The sequence below is a fragment of the Manihot esculenta genome, chromosome 5, assembly GCF_001659605.2.
Source record: "Manihot esculenta cultivar AM560-2 chromosome 5, M.esculenta_v8, whole genome shotgun sequence".
Taxonomy (NCBI): Eukaryota; Viridiplantae; Streptophyta; class Magnoliopsida; order Malpighiales; family Euphorbiaceae; genus Manihot; species Manihot esculenta.
The window spans coordinates 12,980,343-13,003,163 of NC_035165.2; the positions used below are offsets into that span (position 1 = coordinate 12,980,343).

At 36.0% G+C, this 22,821-nt stretch overlaps 1 protein-coding gene across 1 annotated transcript in view; it reads left to right on the plus strand.

Moving 5' to 3' along the window:
* Positions 1–920: 920 nt before the first annotated feature.
* The window catches only part of LOC110615986 (protein CASP), a 29,783-nt gene continuing 7,882 nt past the window's right edge, over positions 921–22,821 (plus strand). The window contains exons 1-13 of the mRNA XM_021758267.2: positions 921–1,218; positions 2,969–3,079; positions 3,322–3,500; positions 4,485–4,634; positions 9,183–9,271; positions 9,487–9,596; positions 9,802–9,896; positions 10,786–10,841; positions 15,156–15,321; positions 15,878–15,970; positions 17,065–17,193; positions 17,546–17,665; positions 18,137–18,217. Of these exons, the coding sequence (XP_021613959.1) occupies positions 1,140–1,218; positions 2,969–3,079; positions 3,322–3,500; positions 4,485–4,634; positions 9,183–9,271; positions 9,487–9,596; positions 9,802–9,896; positions 10,786–10,841; positions 15,156–15,321; positions 15,878–15,970; positions 17,065–17,193; positions 17,546–17,665; positions 18,137–18,217 (1,458 nt within the window). The 5' untranslated portion in view covers positions 921–1,139. The remainder of the gene's footprint in view (positions 1,219–2,968; positions 3,080–3,321; positions 3,501–4,484; positions 4,635–9,182; positions 9,272–9,486; positions 9,597–9,801; positions 9,897–10,785; positions 10,842–15,155; positions 15,322–15,877; positions 15,971–17,064; positions 17,194–17,545; positions 17,666–18,136; positions 18,218–22,821) is intronic.

Below are 22,821 nucleotides of genomic sequence, written 5' to 3' on the forward strand. Positions count from 1 at the left end.
ATCATTTATAAATTTAATATAAATTAAATTACATACCATAAATAAAAAATAAATGAAATTATAAAATATTTTTTAATTAATAATAATATTTTATTTATTATATAGCATTTCTTAACGGTGTTAAAAAATTTTCTCCTTACAAAATACTATTTTAATATAAATTAAATTATATATCTTAAAATAAAAATAAATAAAAATACATAATAATTTTTTATACTTTCTCTAAAATATTTTTAAAATATAAGTTATTATATAATTTACAAACTAATAGTAAGTCTGGAGTAAGTTACCACTTCCCCTTCAAGTTTCTGACTGAATTTGCTTACATATGTTTCTCAATCATAAATTATCTACCGTATGGTAGTTCTGGAAAGAAGTGGTGATGGAAACCTTGGTCGTGTTACTACCCAGTCTAGGGTTTTGACTGGCTTCATTTGTTTCAAGGAATAATTTAGAAAAGGCTAATAGTTAAATATAATTGATAATTAATGATTAATATTTAGATAATTTGTTATATTATTTTGAATTAATCTACATTTAGGCTAGAATGATATTGAGTTATAATAGTGATTCTAGAATTGAAACAACTGTAAAATCTTTATTTTTTTTATAATTATTGTAAAATTATATCGAATTTCATTTCATTACAATAAATTCATCATAATTTTTCTATTTTTTATGTTTTTAATTGTTTTAAAAAAATTGTCTCCATCCTTTCTTTCTTTATATTATATATAAAATTTACTTAAAACTTGAGACCAAAAAAAAATTCATTAATTATCTTTGCTATTTCCTCAAGTCATTCATTGCATTTCTAAGGCTGAAACGACAGCGGATGGGGAACGACGGGCAGGCCCATCACAAGGGATAGCTTCGGGTTTCGGTTATAGGCCCAGACCACTTCACCGCCACGCCATTGCTACTGCTGATGCTGAAGACATCAAACAGAAACTGGAAAGCACAGAACAGAAGTTGATAATTTACCAAAATCTATATAACACTAATTTCCATAAGTCCTTTCTCAGATCTATTGCATTTGCTCTCAAATGGCGCCTTGATTTCAAGTTGAAGCAAAACCAAGTATAAGCAAATCGAATACACACTGAAGCTGAAGCGGAGAGATCCAAATTCACCAAAAAATGGAGGCTCCGCAAGGAGGAGACAAATCGAACCACCAGACCTCTTCTCCCATTCCTGTCGTCTCCAATTTTTGGAAAGGTAATTGATTCTCGACCAATGTATCTGGTTTAGTTCAGCTTCTTCTTTTAATTTTTTTTTAAAGGTGGAATCACAGTTTTTTTTACCAGAAATTGGTTTAGCTGTTGATTTATTTACGCATTTCAATTTTAAACTTGTTGATTGTTAGTTCTATATTAAATGAATTCTGGTAGATTTTAGGTTTTGTATTCTGAAACGTTGATTATGTATTGGTTTAGTTTGGGATGTAGAGGTAGTAGTGGGTACGCATTTGAGCATTGATAACTGGGCCGTCATAGTGGTTTGAAGTGAGGTTTATCTGGTTAAAATTATAGCTTAAACCTTGCTTTTTTAAGTTTTTTATGTAAAGATTTCTTTTTTAGTTGATTGATAGACTGCTACTGCTACCTGGTGGAGTATTAGTTTATAGCCATCTACACTTTTTGCCAACCAGAAGCCATTGAATTTCATATGACTTGGAGATGATTCGTGTAATATATTGACATTTTCACAAAAATAGCACTAGCTTGATACATACAACTGTCAAATAAGTAACATTTATTAAGAGAAGGTGAAAAAGGATGAGAATGCCAATAAAACTAGCTTTAGAGCAGTGAGAATATAAAGAGTATATCACAACAGGTCAATAGCATGAAATTGCATCAGAAATGACATTCCAGAACTATAGCCTATTGTTTCTGCTGAGTTTGTGTTAGTGTTATTAGGTGAGAGGCGAGGCGAGATCAGGTTCTTTTTGAAGTGAGGTGCCATGGTGTGAGTGAGTGAGTGAGTGTGTGTGTGTGTGTATATACACACTTTTTAAAATAAATAAAAAAAAATAAAAAATAAAAAGAAAAAGAAAAAGCGCTGTTGGATTTGTTGCACTAATATAAGAGTAGGAGAGAATAAGAGGAGTGGAGTGTCTGTAGCATTCTAGCCGTAAAGGAAAGAAGACGATAAAGAAAAAAAACTGCTGATTTGCTGCAGCAGCATTGAGAAAAGAAGAAGATGAGAGAGAGAGAGAGAGAGAGAGAGGGAAAGAAGAAAAATAAAAGAGAAAAAGAGAGAGAAATGTACCTGAAATTTAGTTCTCCAGTGCTGATGTTGAAATAGACACTATGGTTAGAGTTTGATGTTTGAAAATACAAAAAAAAAAAAAAGATCTGACCGTTATTTCAAAGAGGCAACTCCTTGTCTTGCCAGGCAAAGAAAGGCGCCCACCTCTTTAGTTTCACCTTGCCTGGCACCTTGAACAATACACATCTGTGGCATAACGCTTGGGCTTTCTCCCTATTTTAAGGATAATAGAAGCCAAGGTTGTTTTGGTATTTGCTGTAAATTTTATCATTCGGGTATGTTCTTTATTGCAGGATCAATTTTGTACCCCCACTTCTTGTTTCCATCATTTCTTTTCCTTGCATATTATTGTATATAAAGATATATGATATGAAAATGAAATAAGAAAATGTCGGGTGCAATTAGAATGAAAATAATTGTGCTATAAAGGATGTGGACAGGACGTAAAATGAAGAAACCATGCGATTTCATCCAACTGTTCATTTGATTACTCAAACAGATCTTCTTTTGTTTTATTGTTTTATATATTTTTTTATATTTCTTTTCATGACATGTTATATTGGTTGATCATAAGCTCATTTCATTTGGAAACTGAAAGATTTTATGGTAGTCAAAATCTCTTTTGTGCCTCATAAATAAAGCAGGAAAATATTGATGGAAGTTCTTTTTCTAAATTGTTCTATTTTTGTTTCAGAATTTGATTTGGAGAAGGAGAAAAGTGCATTGGATGAACAAGGACTCAGGATAGCTGAAAATCAAGAAAACAGTTTGAAAAACCGACGGAAGCTTGCAGAGAGCACTAGAGGTTTGTTTATAGTTTACACCAATAAATTAGGCAATCAATCTAAGGATTGACAGAAAAGTATAAAATTGATGATGGAAACAAGAAGATAATTGGAGTATCGTTGGAGAAATACTTTGTCAAATATGTAATTGGGATGGGAATAATTCAGGAGGGCATGGCATTTCTTTCGTTCTGTTCTGTCTTTCTACTTTGAACTGGTGTTGGTGTTGCATCAATTTAGGTCTTACTTTGTTCTATGACAGATTTCAAAAAGGCCTCAGCTGAGGAAAAGTTAGGGTTGTTTAATTCTTTACTCAAGGGCTACCAAGAAGAAGTTGATAATCTTACCAAGAGAGCAAAATTTGGAGAAAATGCTTTTCTGAATATATATCAGAAGCTATATGAGGCTCCAGATCCTTATCCAGCTCTTGCATCAATAGCTGTAAGTATTACTGCACCATCCTATTCCATTTAGGTGTTTTATTGGTTTACCTTCCTCCATAATTTTTGAAGTTGTATACTTTTTTGCATTAAAGTATCTTTTATGAATGAGTTTCTTCAATTTTGAAATGCAAGATTAATTCAATATAGTTAATTGGGTGTAGCTTACTAGCTTGTAATAGGGAAATCTGATTATCATTTCCTTAACAATGCAACAAGGTGGAGGTATTGGCATTTGGGTGATTGCCTAGTTGTGTTGAAGCTATCCAAATTTTATTAGTAGCTATTAGCTTTTGCTGTGTGCAAGTGGATCAAATAATTTTGATTTACTTCATCCCTTTGCATGCGATATGCTTAATAAATGCTGATTTCTCCTGAAAGTGGTGGAAATAATAAATGAATAGTTGGTGATGACAAAATGGATTGCACGGGAGAAAGTTGGCTAAATTTTAATCTGACTTCTTTTGACCTTGTTCATTCCTTGGGGGGAGGTACTCACATATTCAGTTACACAAATAATATTTTGAAAATTCTGCTTCTCATTAAGGCGCCTAATCTCTAGTGATTCAATTAATTTTGATTAGCACGACACTCCATTAAATCTTAAAACTCAAGCTTAACTTTTAGCATTTCATGTAGTGTGTATCATTTGACATTGTCATGGAGTTCTGAAATTGTGTTATTTCCATGGTAGTTACTGTAAATTATTGCCTGCATGATAATATTGTTGGTTTAGAACTTAAAGCATGATAAATCTTTTCTATAACAAGGACATAGATTGTATAAATCCCATGGAAATTGACAAGTATTGTATTCTTGTTGATCTCCTTCCCAAACTGCTGTTATATGTGAGCTCATTATTTGTTATTCTACTACTTAACTGTTCAACATGCCATTTTTGGAAATAATACTCCTTATTAGCCTTCCCTTTTGTTAAAGTAGTTCCAATGTTCCATTGATATAACACGTGCTTTCTTCTATACAGGAGCAAGATCTGAAATTGTCTGAACTAGAATCTGAGAATCGGAAGATGAAAATTGAGCTTGAGGAGTTTAGGACAGAAGCAACTCACTTAAAGAATCAACAGGCAACAATAAGAAGACTTGAAGAACGTAATCGCCAATTAGAGCAGCAGGTAAATTGTGGTCGTCGAAGACAATGCGCAATTGCCATGCAATAGTTGTTGTTGAGATACTTTCTGTAAATATCTTAGATTTATAGTGATTGTGTGCATACTTAGGTGCTTAGATTATGTGGTATGATTGGGATATGATTAGACTATAATTAGGGAATTGATTTATTTTATTTCTTATTGCATATTCGTATAAGTAGTATATATATTCCAATTGGCTTGACAAGCATCTTTCTCTCAAAGTCTCTGTTTCCCTCTCCTTTTTTATCATTGTTTCGTGATACTAGAGCCAATAAACTTGACCTAGTTGTGAGTGGCAGATCTACCACCTTCATTTGGAGACTTTCTGGAAATCAGTTGGTCACACCATGGAACCCACTAGTTTTGTCGGCTTTTGATCGGCGACCCTATGAAGCACCGCCACCAGAAGCGGCTCCACGCGCCGCTCGCCATTTTTGACTCTGGTACATGCGCTAACACGTGAACAGTTCTCCAGCGACTTTTTCATGCCGGTGGCCCTTCCTCCAGTATCGCTAGAGACTGGCGACTCCAGCCCACTTGGTTCGGTCACTCAGCTCTTCTTCACACACCCTTTGTGAACAGTAGCTTTGGATCTACTGTTCATGGTGACTTTTTCATGCGGGCGACCCTTCCTTCAGCATTGCCAGAGATCAGCGACACCAGACCACTTGGTCCAGTCACCTGCCCAGCTCTTCTTCACACATCCTTTGGGAACAGTAACTTTGGATCTATTGTTTACGGTCAGAGATTCTTTTTTCTGCAGATTTAGTTCCTATGACCCAATCAAATAGAGTATGGCCACATTCCAAACCAGATTCAGTCATTCTAAATGAAGCAGAGCATAGAGAATATCTACAGTTCCGAACTACTCAGCAATATTCTTCTTCAAATATTGTTCATTTTGATAATTAATTCATTTGCTTATCTAACCAAATCTTTACCCATTGGTTTATGGATCATCGACTCTGGTGCTTATAATCATATCTCTGATAATCACTATCTTTTCTCTACTCTTATTTCACCTTCTGCACCATCTAAAGTCACATTAACTAATAGTTCACAAGCTTAAGTTAAAGAGATAGGTAACATATGTCTCCTTCCTTCTATCACCTTGACTATTGTTTTATTCACTTCGAATGTCTATTCAATCTAATCTCTGTTAGCAAATTGACTAAAGATCTTAACTGTTCAGTCATCTTTACTGCTAAATATATGGTTGTACAGGACCGGGGTATTGGGAAGATGATTGGAGCAGGATTGAGTCACAAGCATTGTACTATTTTTCCACTTCTAACCCTCTAACTGCTTTTGTGTTTACTACTTTTGCTGAACTCATTCATAGTCGTTGGGGACATCCAAGCCTGAACAAATTACAAAAACTGGTTCTTAATCTCTCTTCTTCTTTAGAATGAGAGTTTTGTCAACTTGGGAAGCAAACTTGAGCTTCTTTTCCCAAGCGAGTCAATAACAGGGCCACTTCTATATTTGACATTATTCATTTAGATATTTGGAGTCCAAGTCAGATTAGTACAACTCTGAAATTTTAATATTTTGTTACCTTTATTAATGATTATTCTCATTGCACTTGTCTTTTTCTAATGAAGAATCGTTTTGAGTTGTTCTTTATTTTTCAGAAATTTTATGTTGAAATTCATAATCAATTTGGTGTTCGCATTTAAGATCTTATGAAGTGACAATGCAAGGGAATATTTGTCTTCCTCATTCACTCACTTATTGTCTACTCAGGTATTATTCACTAGACTTGTTGTTCTTGTACCCCACAACAAAATGGGGTTGTCAAGCGAAAAAAATTGGCATTTGATTGAAACAACCCATACCTTTCTCCTACATCACAATGTTCTGTTGTGTTTTTGGGGGAAACTGTCCTTACTGTCTGTTACTGGATTAACCGAATGCCTTCCTCTGTTTTGTAGCATTAAAGTCCTCATTCTGTTCTATTTCTCAACCAGAATTTCAATTAGTTGTCTCTGAGAAATTTTTGATGTATATGTTTTGTTTATGATCATACTCCTGACAAAGACAAACTCCAACTCAAATCAGTTAAATGTATCTTTCTCGACTATTCACGGCTTTAAAAAGGTTACAAATACTATGATCCTACTACTACCAGGTATTTTGTGTCTGCAAATGTCACCTTTTTTTAAATCTCTCCTTACTTTTATTCTATTCTAGCACACAAAACTTTTGTTTTTAGAGTTTTGCCTATACTTCTGACTCTTATTTCTCCTTTACCTCAAGTGTGTCCATCTCTCACTTCTACACCACCACTTCAGGTCTACATACGTTGGCCTCACCCATCTACTAATAACAATGATATTTTTCTCTCTGATGACTCACCTACTCACCTCCCACTCCATTATCACCTAATTCGGTCATACCTTCAACAGCAACAACTACTCCTCTTACTCTTCGAAAAGGTATTTGCTCTTCTAGAAATCCTCATCCCATTTATAATTTTGTGAGTTACCATCATTTGTTTTCTTTTCTGTTATACTTTTGTTTCTACTGTGTTTGCTGTCTCTATACCTAAGACAGTTAGAGAAGCATTAGATAATCCTAGTTGGTGTAATACAATGGTTAAGGTGATGACTGCTCTTCATAACAATAAAACTTGGAAACTGGTATCTTTGTCACTTGGCAAGTCTACTGTTATTTGTCGATAGGTTTACATAGTTAAGATGGGACCTAATGGCAAAAATGATCACCTTAAAGCTTGCCTTGTAGCTAAAGATTACACACAGATTCTTAGACTTGATTATAGTGTCTCTCCAGTAGCCAAAATACCTTATATTTTGCCTCCTTATCTAATTGGCTGTAATTAATCACTGGGCCTTTCATCAATTGGTCATTAAAAATATCTTTCTTCATGGTGAGCTCACCGAAGAAGTTTATATGGGGCAACCTCTAGGGTTTGTTACTCAGGGAGATTCAGGCTTAGTATGTCGTCTTTGATGCTCTTTATATGGTCTAAAACAGTCTTCAAGAGTATGGTTTGGATGATTCAGCATTGTAGTTCAAAAGATTGGAATGTCTTGAAATAAATCTAATCATTTCGTATTTTTTTGTCATAGTGGTGATAGATGCATTTGCTTAGTGGTCTATGTTGATGATATCGTCATTATAGGGAATGATCATGATGAAATCTCTTAGGTTAAACAACATTTATTCAGTAATTTCCAAACTAAAGACCTAAGAAAATTGAAGTATTTCTTGGAGATTGAAGTGGCACAGTCTAAAACAGGTATTGCGATTTCTCAATGGAAATATGCTTTGGATATATTGGAAGAAATAGGTATGTTAGACTGTAGACATGTGGACACATGGAATGGATCCAAATGTCAAACTTGTTCCTGAATAGGAGGAGCCACTTAAAAATCCTGCTAGATACAGAAGATTAGTTGGCAAGCTCAACTATCTCTCTATCACGCAACCAGATATTTCTTTTGCTGTAAGTGTGATTAGTCAATTTCTTCAAACCCCATACAGTAGTCACTGGGACGCAGTTATTCGCATTTTTAGATGTATCAAGGGAGCTCGAGGACAGGGTCTGCTCTATGAGGATAAGAGCCACTCACAAATTATTTGCTATTTTGATGCAGATTGAGCAGGTTTTCCTTTAGATAGACAATCTACTTCAGGATATTGTATTATGATTGGAGGGAATTTTATATCTTGGAAAAGTAAAAAATAGGGTGTGGTTGTAAGATCAAGTGCAGAAGCAGAATATCGAGCTATGACTTTGGCAACATGCAAATTGGTTGAAGCAACTTCTTTAGGAATTGAAGTATGTCGATATTGGCCAAATGAAGCTGATATATGATAATCAAGTTGCTCTCCATATTGCATTAAATCCGGTTTTTCATGAGAGGACAAAGTATATAAAGGTGGATTGTCACTTTATTAGGTAAAAGATTGAGTTGGAATGTATTTTTACTAGTTTTGTCAACTCAAGTGATCAACTAGTCGATGTTTTCACAAAATCTCTTCGAGGTTCACAAATCGAGTATATTTGTAACAAGCTTGGAGCATATAATATGTACGCCCCAGCTTGAGGGAGTGTTGAGATACTTTCTGTAAATAGCCTAAATTTGTAGTGATTGTGTGCATAATTAGGTGCTTAAATATGATTTGGATATTATTAGGCTATAATTAGGAAATTGATTTATTTTATTTTCTATTATATATTCTTGTAAGTGGCATATATAACCCAATTGGATTGAGGAGAATTATCAAACATCTTTCTCTCAAAGTCTCTGTTTCCCTCTCCTTTTCATCACTGTTTCAGTTGTTCTGCATTATGTAATCCTAAGATCAAGAGTTTAATGCTTCAACTTTTAATTCTTTGATTAACAATTGACAGAATTTTTGACAAATATCTTTAGCTAAAACGTGCTGTTTGTGCTTGGATATTCAATTTCTCTAATAGATGTGAATTATAGTTAGTGTGCCCATGGTTCAAATTGAGATGATAAAAATAGTTTATTACCAACTCTCTGATTTTCATTTCAGATGGAGGAAAAAGTGAAGGAAATTGTGGAGATGAAACAACGTAGTTTGGCTGAAGAGAACCAGAAAACACTAGAAGTTTTAAAAGAAAGGTATTGACTCAATGGTGCTGATGATATCTTATGTTTCAGAAAAATGTGGGCCAGCTGCTTTTGGTTATAACACGAAAATTGGAAATGCACACAAACTATTAAAAACAGAGCATCCAGAATGGTTCTTGTTGTGTATTGTTGGCATTGGTGGCCTTTTGGACTTTTAATTTTACTTCTTTGTATAGAAACCCTAAAATCTGACCTTTTCTTATCAGAGAGCAATCTTTGCAAGATCAGTTACGACAAGCTAAAGAAAGTGTCACCAATATGCACAAATTGCATGAACTTGCACAAAGCCAATTGTTTGAAGTCCGCGCTCAGTCAGGTTGCTAATTCTTAGTGTGTATATCATGTCACAATCATGTTTCCTATATTTTATTACATCCTTAATGTTGTCAAAAGAAACTCAAGTTCAACAATTATCACTTATTTTGAAGGATAGCAAAGTGCATACAATTTCATCCAAATGTGTTAATATACTCCCAATTTTCTTATGCTTTTTTCTTGCATCTGTTTATGTTAAATATTAGAGGAAGAAAGGGCAGCAAAACAGTCAGAGTTCAATCTTTTGATGGATGAAGTGGAAAGGGCTCAAACTCGGCTTCTTAGCCTTGAGAGAGAAAAGGTCTGTTTTACTGTTGGTTGACTTGCTTGCATCTGATACTCTGATTCCCTCTCAATGTTTTTGCCCTCTTTTTTTGGCTTAGAATAGTTGCTGCTTCCTGCTCTTCTTCTTCTACTGTTAGTTTTTCATGTTAGATGCTCCCTTGATGCTGTTTAAGAATAACTCTGGTTGGTTGTAGGAACTTGCAGCCTTGCACCTTTGTTAGCATACTGAATATGCTAGGAAGTAGGAAGAATGGTGTCATTAACTTTTCATTGTGGATAGTGGAATCGATGGTCTTCAAATGGACACTATCTTGTTATTCTTCCGCTGAAGTGTTTAAAACTTTATAAGCCAGGCTTATTTGTCTCAAATAGACAGTATCAACTTGTCTTAAAATCTGACAAACTTCAGTTGAAATTAAATATTTTGAATTGGATTTGCTAAAAGAGGAAACTTAATGAATTAAACTGGTAAAAAACCAATCAGATTAACTTGTATTAACTGTTATTACACGTACAAAAAAAAAAACTTGTATTAACTGTTCATTTCGAAAAGTGCCTTGCAGTTTGGTTTATTGAATGTGATTGCTCCTAGAATTTATTACTTGTAGAATATTTATTTTGCTCGTCCCCCATACCCTTACCCCTACCTGTATGCTCATTGGGGCATTTCCTTTTTGCTCTCTTGTATGTTTTCTTTTTATATTAGTTGCATCCTAATATAGAACCTAGGAATAGTAGTGACTTAGCTATAATATAGAGAGGAAAAAGACTAGGAAAATACAGCGGTGGAAATTTTAATTGTTTAGCTCTTCTTAAAATAGGTCATGTTTTCACTTTCCTATAATGAGTGGCAAAGCTCATCTCATTTATGTGTGATGCTTCAAAGTTTAATTGAACATCTGCAGGGTGTCCTGCGTTCTCAATTGCAATCAGCTAACGAAGAGATTGGAAATAAGAATAGGTGAGGTGCTCCATCACTATTTTTTGTACTACTGTTTCTACCTAAGCTACTGATGAATTTTGGGAAAATTTTGAATATTCTTGTATTTCACTCTTAATCTTTACAATTGGTTTGTGTGACTATTTATACATAAATAATTATATCTAAACAGGAAGCAAATAATCAAATAATAATTGCAGAGATAATTAAGGATCCTAATCAAATCAAATCATATCCCTAGAATCAGTTAGGATCAGCAAATAAGTCAACACTCCCCCTCAAGTTGGTGCAAAGATGTCGCACATGCCCAACTTGCAAATCAGATTATGGTAGATCTTGTTGTTGAGCCCTTTAGTAAACACATCCGCAAGTTGCCCAGTATAAGTCACATGAACTAGGTTCAAGACACCATATGTTAATTTTTCTTTAATAAAGTGCCGATCAATTTCAATGTGCTTCGTTCGGTCATGTTGGACTGGATTTTGTGCTATACTTATAGTAGCTTTATTGTCACAATACAAAATTATCTTGTTTCTCTCGAGTAATCTCAACTCCTCCAATAACTTCTGTAACCATAAGAGTTCACACACACCTTGGGTCATTGCTCTGTATTTTGCTTCAGTACTTGACCGAGCAACAACACTCTGTTTTTTGCTCCTCCAAGTGACAAGGTTCCCTCCCACAACTGTGCAGTAGGCAGAGGTGGATCTCCTGTCATCGAGAGATCCTGCCCAATCTGCATCTGTAAAAGCTTCAACTCGGAGGTGACCATGTTTAGAGTAAAGAAGCCCTTTCCCTAGCGCAGACTTTAGGTATCTTAAGATGCGAAGTACAGCCAGCATATGAGTCTCGCGAGGGTCATGCATGAATTGACTGACTAAGCTAACAGTATAGGCTATATCCGGTCGAGTATGTGAGAGATAAATCAACCTTCCTACCAATCTCTGGTATCTTCCAATATCCACTGACTCACCAGTTCCTGCTTCCAGCTTGTGATTACTTTCAATGGGAGATTCTGCTGGTTTACACCCTATCATACCAGTTTCTTCCAACAGATCCAGAATGTACTTTCTTTGAGAGATGAAAATTCCTTTTTCTGATCTAGCCACCTCGATACCTAGGAAATATTGCAGTTTTCCTAGATCTTTGATTTCAAATTCCTGAGCTAACAACCTCTTTAGTTGAGCCATTTCCTCTTTGTCATTGCCTGTCACCACTATATCATCAACATAAACAATAAGAAGGGTGATCTTACCCTTGCGATGTTTGATAAACAGAGTGTGATCAGCATTGCTTTGTTGGTAACCAAAGGACATCATGGCTCTGCTCAACTTGTCAAACCAAGCTCTAGGAGATTGTTTTAGCCCCATACAAAGCCATTTTTAACCTGCATTCCTTTCCTTGTGTCTTCTCATCAGCAAACCCGGGAGGAATTTTCATGAACACTTCTTCCTCTAAATCTCCATAGAGGAAAGCATTCTTCACATCAAACTGTTGCAAGACCCAGTCCAAGTTGGCTGCGCAGGATAACAGAACTCTGATTGAGTTCATTTTTTGCAACTGGGGCAAATGTCTCTTGATAATCCACTCCATAGGTCTGGGTGAATCCTTTAGCAACCAATCTGGCCTTAAACCGTTCAATTGTGCCATTAGCTTTGTGTTTCACTGTGAACACCCATTTACAGCCAACGAGTTTCTTCCCAAGTGGGAAAGTAACAAGCTCCCAAGTCTCATTTTTAGCCAATGCTTTTATATCTTCAATCATTGCTTTCTTCCATTTAGGATCTGCAAGAGCTTTCTTCCAATCCTGTGGAATAGACACAAGGGAAATAGACAAGGCAAAAGCTCTATAAAAAGGAGATAAGGATTCATAAGAAACAAAGTTAGAAATATGGTGTTTAATATAAGATCTGACCCCTTTTCTTTGTGCAATAGGTTTATCTAAGTCATTGAAGCATTCAAGAGTTGTGGGTAACTCACCAGAAGAAAGAGTTGTGGGTAACTCACCAGAATAAGATTCTTGACTGGGTAACTCACCAGGAGAAGATTCTTGACTCTGAGTAGACTGCATAATGGCTTCTTCTGCCTTGTCTCTCCTCGAATACCTTCTCAAATCTGGCTTGTCCAAACGACCAATTCTCTCTCCCTGATTGAATATCTCCCCTAAATTTTTTAGTTGAACCATATCATTCATAATCACAGAATTCAGGATCACCTCTTCTTGCTCATTATTCTCCCCCTGAAGAGGTGAGTGGGTGATACTGGAGTAGAGTTCAGTTTCTCGGAAGGTAACATCCATACTGACTAAGTATTTCCTAGAGGGAGGATGATAATACTTATATCCCTTCTGTGTTGGAGAATACCTAACAAACACACATTTAAGAGCCTTGGGATCCAATTTCCTTGCCGTCTTAGTATGGACAAAGCAAACACACCCAAATACTTTTGGTGGAACAACGTATGAATTCTTCCCTTGTAGAACTGCCAAAGGACTCATAAAGTCAAGGGTCTTGAGAGGCATTCTATTGATAAGATAAGCAGATGCAAGGATTGCATCTCCCCAATATGCTTTTGGTAGATTCATGGTGAACATAAGAGATCGAGCTACCTCCAATAGATGCCTATTTTTCCTCTCAGCAACGCCATGTTGAGCACTAGTATAAGGACAACTAGTCTGGTGTACTATCCCATTACTCTCCAAATAAGCAGAAAAGCTACTATCCATGTATTCTCTTCCATTGTCGGTTCTCAAAATTTTCACCTTAGTATCAAATTGAGTACAAACCATCTTATGAAAAGATTGAAAACAAGAAAAGACATCACTTTTAGCTTTAATCAAATAAACCCAAGTCATTCGAGTGCAACAATCAATAAAGGTGACAACCAGATAAGGAGACAGTTTGAGTAGGCCTCCAAACATTAGAATGAATAGTCGCAAAAGGAGTTTGACTTTTATTATGACTCAAAGGATAGGATGTTCTAGTGTGTTTAGCATACTCACAAGCATCACAAAATAGAGAATCAAACTGAGTTCTAGCAAACAAATTAGGATAAAGTTTTTCTAAGGCAAAAAATGATAGATGCCCTAACCGTCTATGCCACTGATTGACATCCTTATTTTCTCCAAAACAAGCTTGAGATATCGAAGAACCTAGATCACCCTCCAACATATATAAGCCATCATGCAGCCTACCATTGCCAATCCTCTTTCCTGTGCGAAGATCCTGAATAACACAATGATCAGGAAAGAATTCAATTTTACAATTAAGGGCATTGGTAAGAGCACTGACAGATAAAAGGTTGACAGGAAAGTGGGGAACATGAAGGACAAATGATAATTTAATATTGGATGTGCAAATAACAGAACCTGTTCCGGATATGGGAGTAAAAGAGCCATCAGCAATTCTGACACCATCTTTGGTTAGAGAAAGAAAATAATTGAGAAAGCCTTTAGAAGAGCCTGTCATGTGTCTATTCGTACCAGAATCGATAATCCATGGACCATTATTAAGAGAGGAAGCATCACCTGACTTTACAAAGTTAGATGTGGCATCGGAGGACGAGTAATCGGAGTTACAAATCGAGACCCTTTTACTTTCTGCCATAATAAAGATTTATGAACCGTGAAAGAATAGGAGGTACCTAAGGTTGTACACACAAGAGAGCCCAATCGATTCACCAAAAGACCGGGTAGCAGCACGGGAAGGCCGAAAAGATGGTCAGAATCATCGCTGAAGTGATTGGAGCCTCGAAGCAGTGTCAGGTGATTGGTCACGCGCTGGGAAGGGGAGGTGCGTGAGCCTCACGTGCGGGCTTTTTCGGCGTCGGAGCTGGGAGATCGACCGGCGACAATCCTGGTGCCGACGGTGAGAGGAGGCAAGGCTCCTAGATGGGTTAGTACCAAAAAAGGTAGATTTAGGGTTTTGAAACCCTAAAGAGGAAAAAATTGAATTTGAACCCTAAAATCAGGAAAAAGCTCTGATACCATGAAGAATTTTGGGAAAATTTTGAATATTCTTGTATTTCACTTTTAATCTTTACAATTGGTTTATATGACTATTTATACACAAATAATTATATCTAAACAGGAAGCAAATAATCAAATAATAATTACAGAGATAATTAAGGATCCTAATCAAATCAAATCATATCCCTAGAATCAGTTAGGATCAGCAAATAAGTCAACAGCTACTATCCTAATTAAACATCGGGCTTGATATGCATATGAATGATTCTTAGTTCCACTAGTAATTGTTTCTTTCTTGATGAATTTACATGATTTTCTTATTTTTCATAGTGTATTGCATTTCTTCAATTTCCTTTGCTATGGTGCAGTGACAATGGGGATTCAAATAGTATTCTTGAGAATTCTTTGAGTGCGAAAGAGAAGATTATATCTGAACTGAATATGGAACTCCACAATATTGAAACTGCCTTGACAAATGAGCGAGAACAGCACATAAATGAGATCAAAAAGTTGAACATGGTACTCAATGAGAAGGTATGGTAATTGGTTCTATGTTGTTATTCTGTTGTTTTATTATATTTTATGTGTGTGTGCTTGTGCTGCATGCGTGTTTGTGTATATTCACATTGAATTCTGTTTTCGTCAGTTGATGGCACTTAAATCATGAGGCATGCCATATAGTGGTACTATAAAATGCTTCATTATTGTTGTGTAGCGACCAGTTTCTAGCTTTTGTGCTGTTCATCGCTATCAATGCTTTGGTCAAATGTAGGGATAAAAATATGTACTACTACAAGTTTCTTTCTTTGCATCTTAACGGTTACTCTAAGGTCTAGCTTTACTCAATTTATTTAGATACAAAAGACAGTTGCAATGTCTATTCTGCTGAATTTGAAGAAGACTCTGTGAACTGTGACTGTATATGAGTGAGGTTATTGGAAAATGAACAGGAAAAAATATCTTTGCATTCCTTGGTTATTTGTGAACTTTTATGTGTGACCATATTTGCAAACTTTGATGTGTGACCATCTTTGCATATTCTTTTTCTTTTCATTGTTAAACACTTGTGTCCTCTTTTTTGTGCATCCAGGAACTTGCTCTTGAGGAGATGAAGAAAGAGCTTCATGCAAGGCCAACTGCAAAATTAGTTGATGATTTGCGTAAAAAAGTAAAAATTCTGCAGGTAAATCATTCTTTTTTGGATCTTTAGTTGTTTTGAATTTTGTTCTAGCCTTGTGAATTATATTGCAATTTTATAGGACACAATCGAGATTCTTAAAGAAGCCAGTTGATATGTCGGTTGCTTATAATCCAAGTGTAAGGGTTATGAAAAACAAGTTTAATAGTTAAATGGCATTAGATGGGATGGTCTTTGATAAATGTAAGTTGACTCGGAGAGAAACTAAGAAAGCAGTTAGCAAGGCTTGTGAATTGTGATACATTTCTAGCCGATTTGTACTAGAAGTTGGGGATGCAAGAAGAGAAGGAGATAACAAGCTAGCATGGTCGAAGGTAAGTGGGATGGAGATGTAAATAAGGTCAAGTGCATTAATAATGATAATCAGCAAGCTTTGTCAAGAGATAGTGAGATCACATAGTGATGGAGATGTTACTTTGATTAGCTAGTCAAATGATATGATGAGGATGACTTTACATACGTTAATATCCCTTTGAAAGAAAAGAACCTTAACTACAATTGTAAAACTAGATTTTTCAAAGTTAAATAGGCTATGAAGTTAAACCAAAAGTTGAAGTTAAAAAGGCCATGAAGTAAAAATTAAACTGGTTCAACTCGGAATCGAAACTGGTCGAAACTAGCTTGACCAAGACTGGACTTGAACTGGATGAGAACCAACTGCTTGATTTGATTGAACTAGAGTTGAACTTGAACTGAAGTGAGGGGGACCCTATGGTCCAGTTCTATTTAGACCCCCTAATCCTTAAACCAGAACCACCCAGACCAGCCCTAGTGACCCCTAGGCCCAGATCATTCAAATGACGATGAGCCTTTCTTCTATAGATTTCTTTTTATTTCTAATTATCTTTGTTTAGATTATGATTGTAACTCTTTTATTGGCTGGTAGTCTAGGTCAAATATTCAACATTATATTTTATATTTATTGTTATCATTATTATTATTATTTTTTTTGGGTGGGGGGGGGGTGTTTTCTTAGGATATATCTCATCCACTGTTATTCTCTTCTCAAAATTTACATGCATTTCCAGCATTTTGTAATGTTTGTATATTTCCGGTAATGGTTTCACCATTACATGTAGGCTGTGGGCTACAATTCAATTGAGGCTGAAGATTGGGAAGTAGCCACTAGCGGGGAAGAGATGAGCAAAATGGAGTCTCTTCTTCTGGATAAGAATCGGAAAATGGAACATGAACTCACACAGTTGAAGGTACAAGGAAACTTTGCATTATATTGTTCTATTTTTTTTTGTCCTTTTTTTTTTGTAGATGTCTTTTTCTATTATCTATTTTTTCCCTCGCTACATTAGATTCCTGTTAAAGTCACTTGGAGGAAGTCAATATCATCTAAATTTATATTTATTCTAGTTTGTCAGTGGGATTTGAATGAATATACGTAAAACTGATCCCTGTTAATTTTGATATTTGACAACCCAAGCCTAAACCTCAACCAAGGTGCAAGAGGTTTATTTTGGGAATATTTAAAAGGCGTTAAGTTTGATGCTCATCTGATGCAATTAATTCTCAAATATCTATTATAATTTTTATTTTTTTTTCCTTCAGGTTAAACTTTCTGAGGAAGTGTCTTTGCTGGAAACAGCTGAAAACAAGATAGCAGAGCTTACTGCAAAAGTTAATGAACAACAGAAGTTAATACAAAAGTTGGAAGATGATATATTGAAGGTTTGTATGAAGGGCTTGTAAATATTTTGATTTACCTTGTTAAAATAACTTCATCATTACACGTGCTATGTGTTAACCACTGTAACTCTCTGCAGGTTAATTGATACTTTTATCTAATTACTCAGTATTAGAATACATTATCTAGTTCCTACTTCCCAATATCATTATCATTTTAGCCTAGGGACATAATATTGACTGGACTTGTAACATGCAAATTATAAGATCCCGCAGAAAGATAATAGATAAATGATTATTTGGAAATCTCTCATTTGACACTTCATATGTGGTTTTGTCTATCCAGCTAATTTTTGGTAAATTTTACAACATTTGTGGAGTTCATTTAGTTGTGGTAAAGTGTGATTTTCCTGCCCATGTGAAATGTGAACACCCTCTTGCCAATAAACATCCAAATGAAGATGTAAAACTACTCTTTGGAATCTTATTTCTATTTTATTTTTCCTCCTGATGCAGGGTTATAGTTCTAAAGATCAAAAAGGTGGTCTATTTGATGATTGGGATCTTTCAGAGGCTGGAGGTTCTGTGTCATCTGAGGTGCCTGTCTAATTCTTCCTACCCTGTAAATTTCCAATATACTTTATGATGAAAATTAACTGTTTGCAGTGAAGGATCATGAACAGTTCCTATTGCAATAATGAAAATTAGCAGTCTGCACTGCAGTCCATGATCATGTAAATGTCAATGGGATTAATTGGTGGAATATTACTGGCAGAATATCTCCTATTATTACCAGAATATTCTGACAGAATAGCTAGCATTTAAACCAACAATTTGTGGGATTATACAGCTTTAATTGTAATTATGTTATTATCTCCATAATTAGGATAGCCCAGCTGTAGAATAGCATTTATAGTAATTTAGCTAATTTTTAAGGCTGAAAATCAACTTTGTATTACACTATTTATATCAGAATTCTCCAGCAGAAGAGAACACAATTTTTTACCTATATTTTTTCAGATTTTGACATGGTATCAGAGCTGGTTACGATCTTAGTCTAGCCCAACCAGAAATTCTTAGCCTCTTGTCTCCAATCTGTCCTCCTTTAGTCCAAGTTCCTGTTGTTTCTTGTCCCTTTTGCAATTTGTTCCTTTTCAGTCTTAATTCTTTGTGAATTTTTTTTTCCTCGTCTTTGTGTCTACTGAAAAGTATGATGTCTTCTTGGGTCGTCTTAAAGAACTATTCAGCATGGGCATTCCAGTTCCAGATTCTTGTCAAAAGGAAGGACCTTTGGGGTCATGTTGATGGTAGCAGTCCTGCTTTTGACAAAGAGACACAGAAGGACGAATATGCCAAGTGGGAAGTCAAAGATGCTCGAGTATCGTAGGCTCGGTTGATCCCAATCTTGTCCTCAACCTTAGACCATTCAACACTGCTGCAAAGATGTGGAACTACCTGAAGAAAATCTATAGCCAGAACAACACTGCTTTAAGGTTTCAGCTTGAAAATGAAATCGCCATTTTTCAACAGGATAGTCACTCCATTTCTGACTTCTATTCTCATTTCATGAATCTTTGGGCTGAATACATTGACATTGTCTATGCAAATTTGTCATCTGACAGTCTTACTTCAGTGCAAACAGTTCATGAAGCTACTAAGTGAGATCAATTTCTTATGAAATTGAGGTCTGATTTTGAAGGTATTCGGTCCCAATCTCATGAATAGAGCTCCTACATCCTCCTTGGATGTGTGCGTCAATAAACTTCTTCGTGAGAACAGTGTCTTCTTACTCAAAGAGCCATGGACCAACAAAAATCCACCTCTCTTCCAGTTGCATATGTTGTCCAAGGCAAACCTAGAGGACGGGACATGAGTGCTGTTCAATGTTTTTGCTGCAAAGGTTTTGGTCATTTTGCTTCAAACTGTACTTTAAAACTGTACTTTAAAACTGTACTAAGAAGTTCTGCAATTACTGCAACAAAGATGGTCATATCATTATAGAATGGTTAATTCAACCACCGAAGAAAAATGCTACTGTCTTTACTGCTTTTGTTGGTTCTTCTGCTGCTCCTAGTTCTGTGGATACAGAAACTGCACAACAAAATGCTCCTGCTCCCGTTCCTGTTCAAACTTTGGCCCCTGAAATTGTTCAACAAATGATAATTTCAGCATTCTCTGCCTTAGGACTCTCATGTAAACCTTTTCCTACCTCTTCCCCTTGGTATTTTGACTCCGGTGCATCCAATCATATGACCAACAATGCTGAAACTCTTACAAATGTCACCAAATATTCTGGAAATCTCAAAATTCAGACTGCTGATGGAAACCATTTACCTATCACAACAATTGGTGATATTTCTTCCTCTTTAACTGATGTCTTTGTTTCACCTGGTCTCACTAGTAACCTTATTTCTGTTGGTTAGTTAGTTGACAATGATTGCCAAGTTGAATTCTCAAAATCTGGTTGTCTTGTGCACGATCAACAATCAGGGACGATTATTGCGAAGGGGCCTAAAGTTGGACGTCTTTCCCCTCTTTCTTTCTCAAAGTTTCCATGTTCTTTCCTACCTCTTGTTTCTTGTCATTCTGCTACTGTTAATTTTGAAATATGGCATAAGCGTCTTGGACATCCAAACTCACATGTACTTCATGATTTGCTGAAATTTGATGTTCTTGGTAATAACTAGTTCCCATCTCTTAGTGCTGTTCAATTTGATTGCAATTCTTGTAAACTCAGTAAAAGTAAAATTCTATCATTTCCAACTCATCAATTAAATCCAACACAGGTTTTTGATATGATTCATAGTGATTTGTGGGGGAGGACACCTGTCATATCTCATGCACATTACAAGTACTTTGTCATTTTTATTGACGACTATATTCGTTTCACATGGGTCTATTTTTTGTGCTCAAAAGATGAAGTATTTTCTGTTTTCAAATTTTTTCATGCCTATGTTCAGACCCAAGTTTCTTCGCAAATTAAAATTCTTCGATCTGACAATGGGAGGGAATACACATCTCATTTATTCCAAGACTTCTTGCAAACAAATGGCATTTTATCTCAAAGATTTTGTCCCTCTACTCTCCAACAAATGGGGTAGTTGAAAGAAAAAATCGTCATTTTCTTAATGTTGTCCGTACCCTTATGTTGGAGTCTCTTGTGCCATCTCGGTTTTGGTGTGAAGCTCTCTCCACTGCTGTCCACCTTATCAACCGCCTGCCTTCTCCATCATTAAAAAATGAATCATCTTTTTCACGGTTATTTGGATACCCTCCCACTTATTCTAATCTTCACACCTTTAGTTGTGTTTGTTATGTCCATCTTCCCCCGCAAGAATGCACCAAGCTCACAGCTCAATCTGTTAAATGTGTTTTCCTTAGTTATTCTGCCCACCAAAAGGGTTTGTGTGCTATGATCCTCATCTACATCGTATTAGAGTCTCTAGAAATGTGATCTTTCAAGAAAATACATATTTTTCTGCAACTAATCATGACACTCTCTCTTCACTCTTCATATCTTCTTTGCCTTTGTTTCCCACCTCTTCTGCAGGGCCAGCATCAACAAAACCTTCCTTGGTATACCAAAGACGTCAGGCTGTCACTCCAAATCAACAACTAGCACCTTCTGGGCCCCTCCCGATCACTCTCTGGCTGCCGATCCAGTGCAAGATCCAGAACCGGCTCCTTTATGACACAGTTCTTGTGTTTGTAAATCACCAGAAAAGTATGGTTTTTCTTTCCCTTTATCCTTGACAGCAACTTTAGCTTCTATTCCTATTCCTTCTTCATATAAACAATCAATGGAGCATGTATGTTGGCAACAAGCTATTGAAACAGAACTCCTAGCATTAGAAGAAAATCAAATGTCGGATGTTGTTCCCAGTGTTATGAAAGGTGCACCAGGCGCCAGGCCTAGCGCCGGGGTGGCGCCAAGTGGGCGTTGTGCCTGAGGCGCAAGGCACGGGTGAGGTGCGCCTGTACCCTTCCAGGCGCCCTCTATAAAAGGGCTTCAAAATTTGCTCTAGACTTTAACAACAACTTCAATAGCCAGCAGCAGCCGCAGGAGAGAGAAGGAAAAAGAGGGAAAAAAAAGAAGAGGAAGAAAAAGGAAGAGAAAAAGAGGAAGGAGAGGAAGAAAAAATCAACGTTCAAGACTTCAATATACCTACATTTCATCTCTTCAGTTCATTCTTAATCAACGTTCAAGACTTCAATATACCTACATTTCATCTCTTCAGTTCATTCTTAACATATAATTTTTTTTTTGAGTTTATAATTATCCTTCCTTTCTTTATTCTTTCTCGTTTACTTCCTTCTCTTTCTCTTTACTCTTTCTCTCCCCATGATTGTCATACTTCCGGCATGCTGCTCTGCATTGCCAACCAACCTTTTATTGTTGATTTTTTTTTTAACTTTATATTAATTTTCCGTTTATATTATTATTGTAGAAAGATAATATTTATTGTATATCACAATAGAGATTACAACCTATTTATACATGAGAGACGGTAACTAAACAGGAAGGAAAATCAAGCCTATGATTATACAATCCCTAAGATTAAGCAACTGACCCATCTATCAATATTTACTTCCTATATTAACATATTTACTTTCTATAACTTATAACACTCCCCCTCAAGTTGGATCATAAATGTTAATCATGCCCAACTTGTTACATATATAATCAACTCGAGTCCCATTTAGAGCTTTAGTGAAAATATCTCCTAATTGTTCTCCAGTTCGGATATGTCTTGTTGATATTATCTTTTGTTGGACCTTTTCACGAACAAAATGACAATTAATCTCGATGTGTTTAGTCCTCTCGTGAAATACTGGATTGGAGGCAATGTGGATAGCTGCTTGATTATCACACCACAACTTAGCAGACACCAAATTTGTGAACCCAACTTCTTCCAACAGTTGACGTACCCACAAGATTTCACAAACGGCTTGTGCCATAGCTCGATATTCAGATTCAGCACTAGAACCAAAATTCCCTAATCGGAAGATCCATTCAATTTGTGTTCCGTGATTTTAGTCATCATAGGAATCACATTAGTTACGGTGGTGGTTTTAACTTCAGCCATAAGGACAACCAACTCAAAAACGATAGCAACAAACGAAACACAGAATCAGAAAACAGTACCCGGCGTGAACAGTACCAATGAACAGTACCACGTGAATAGTACCGATGAACAGTA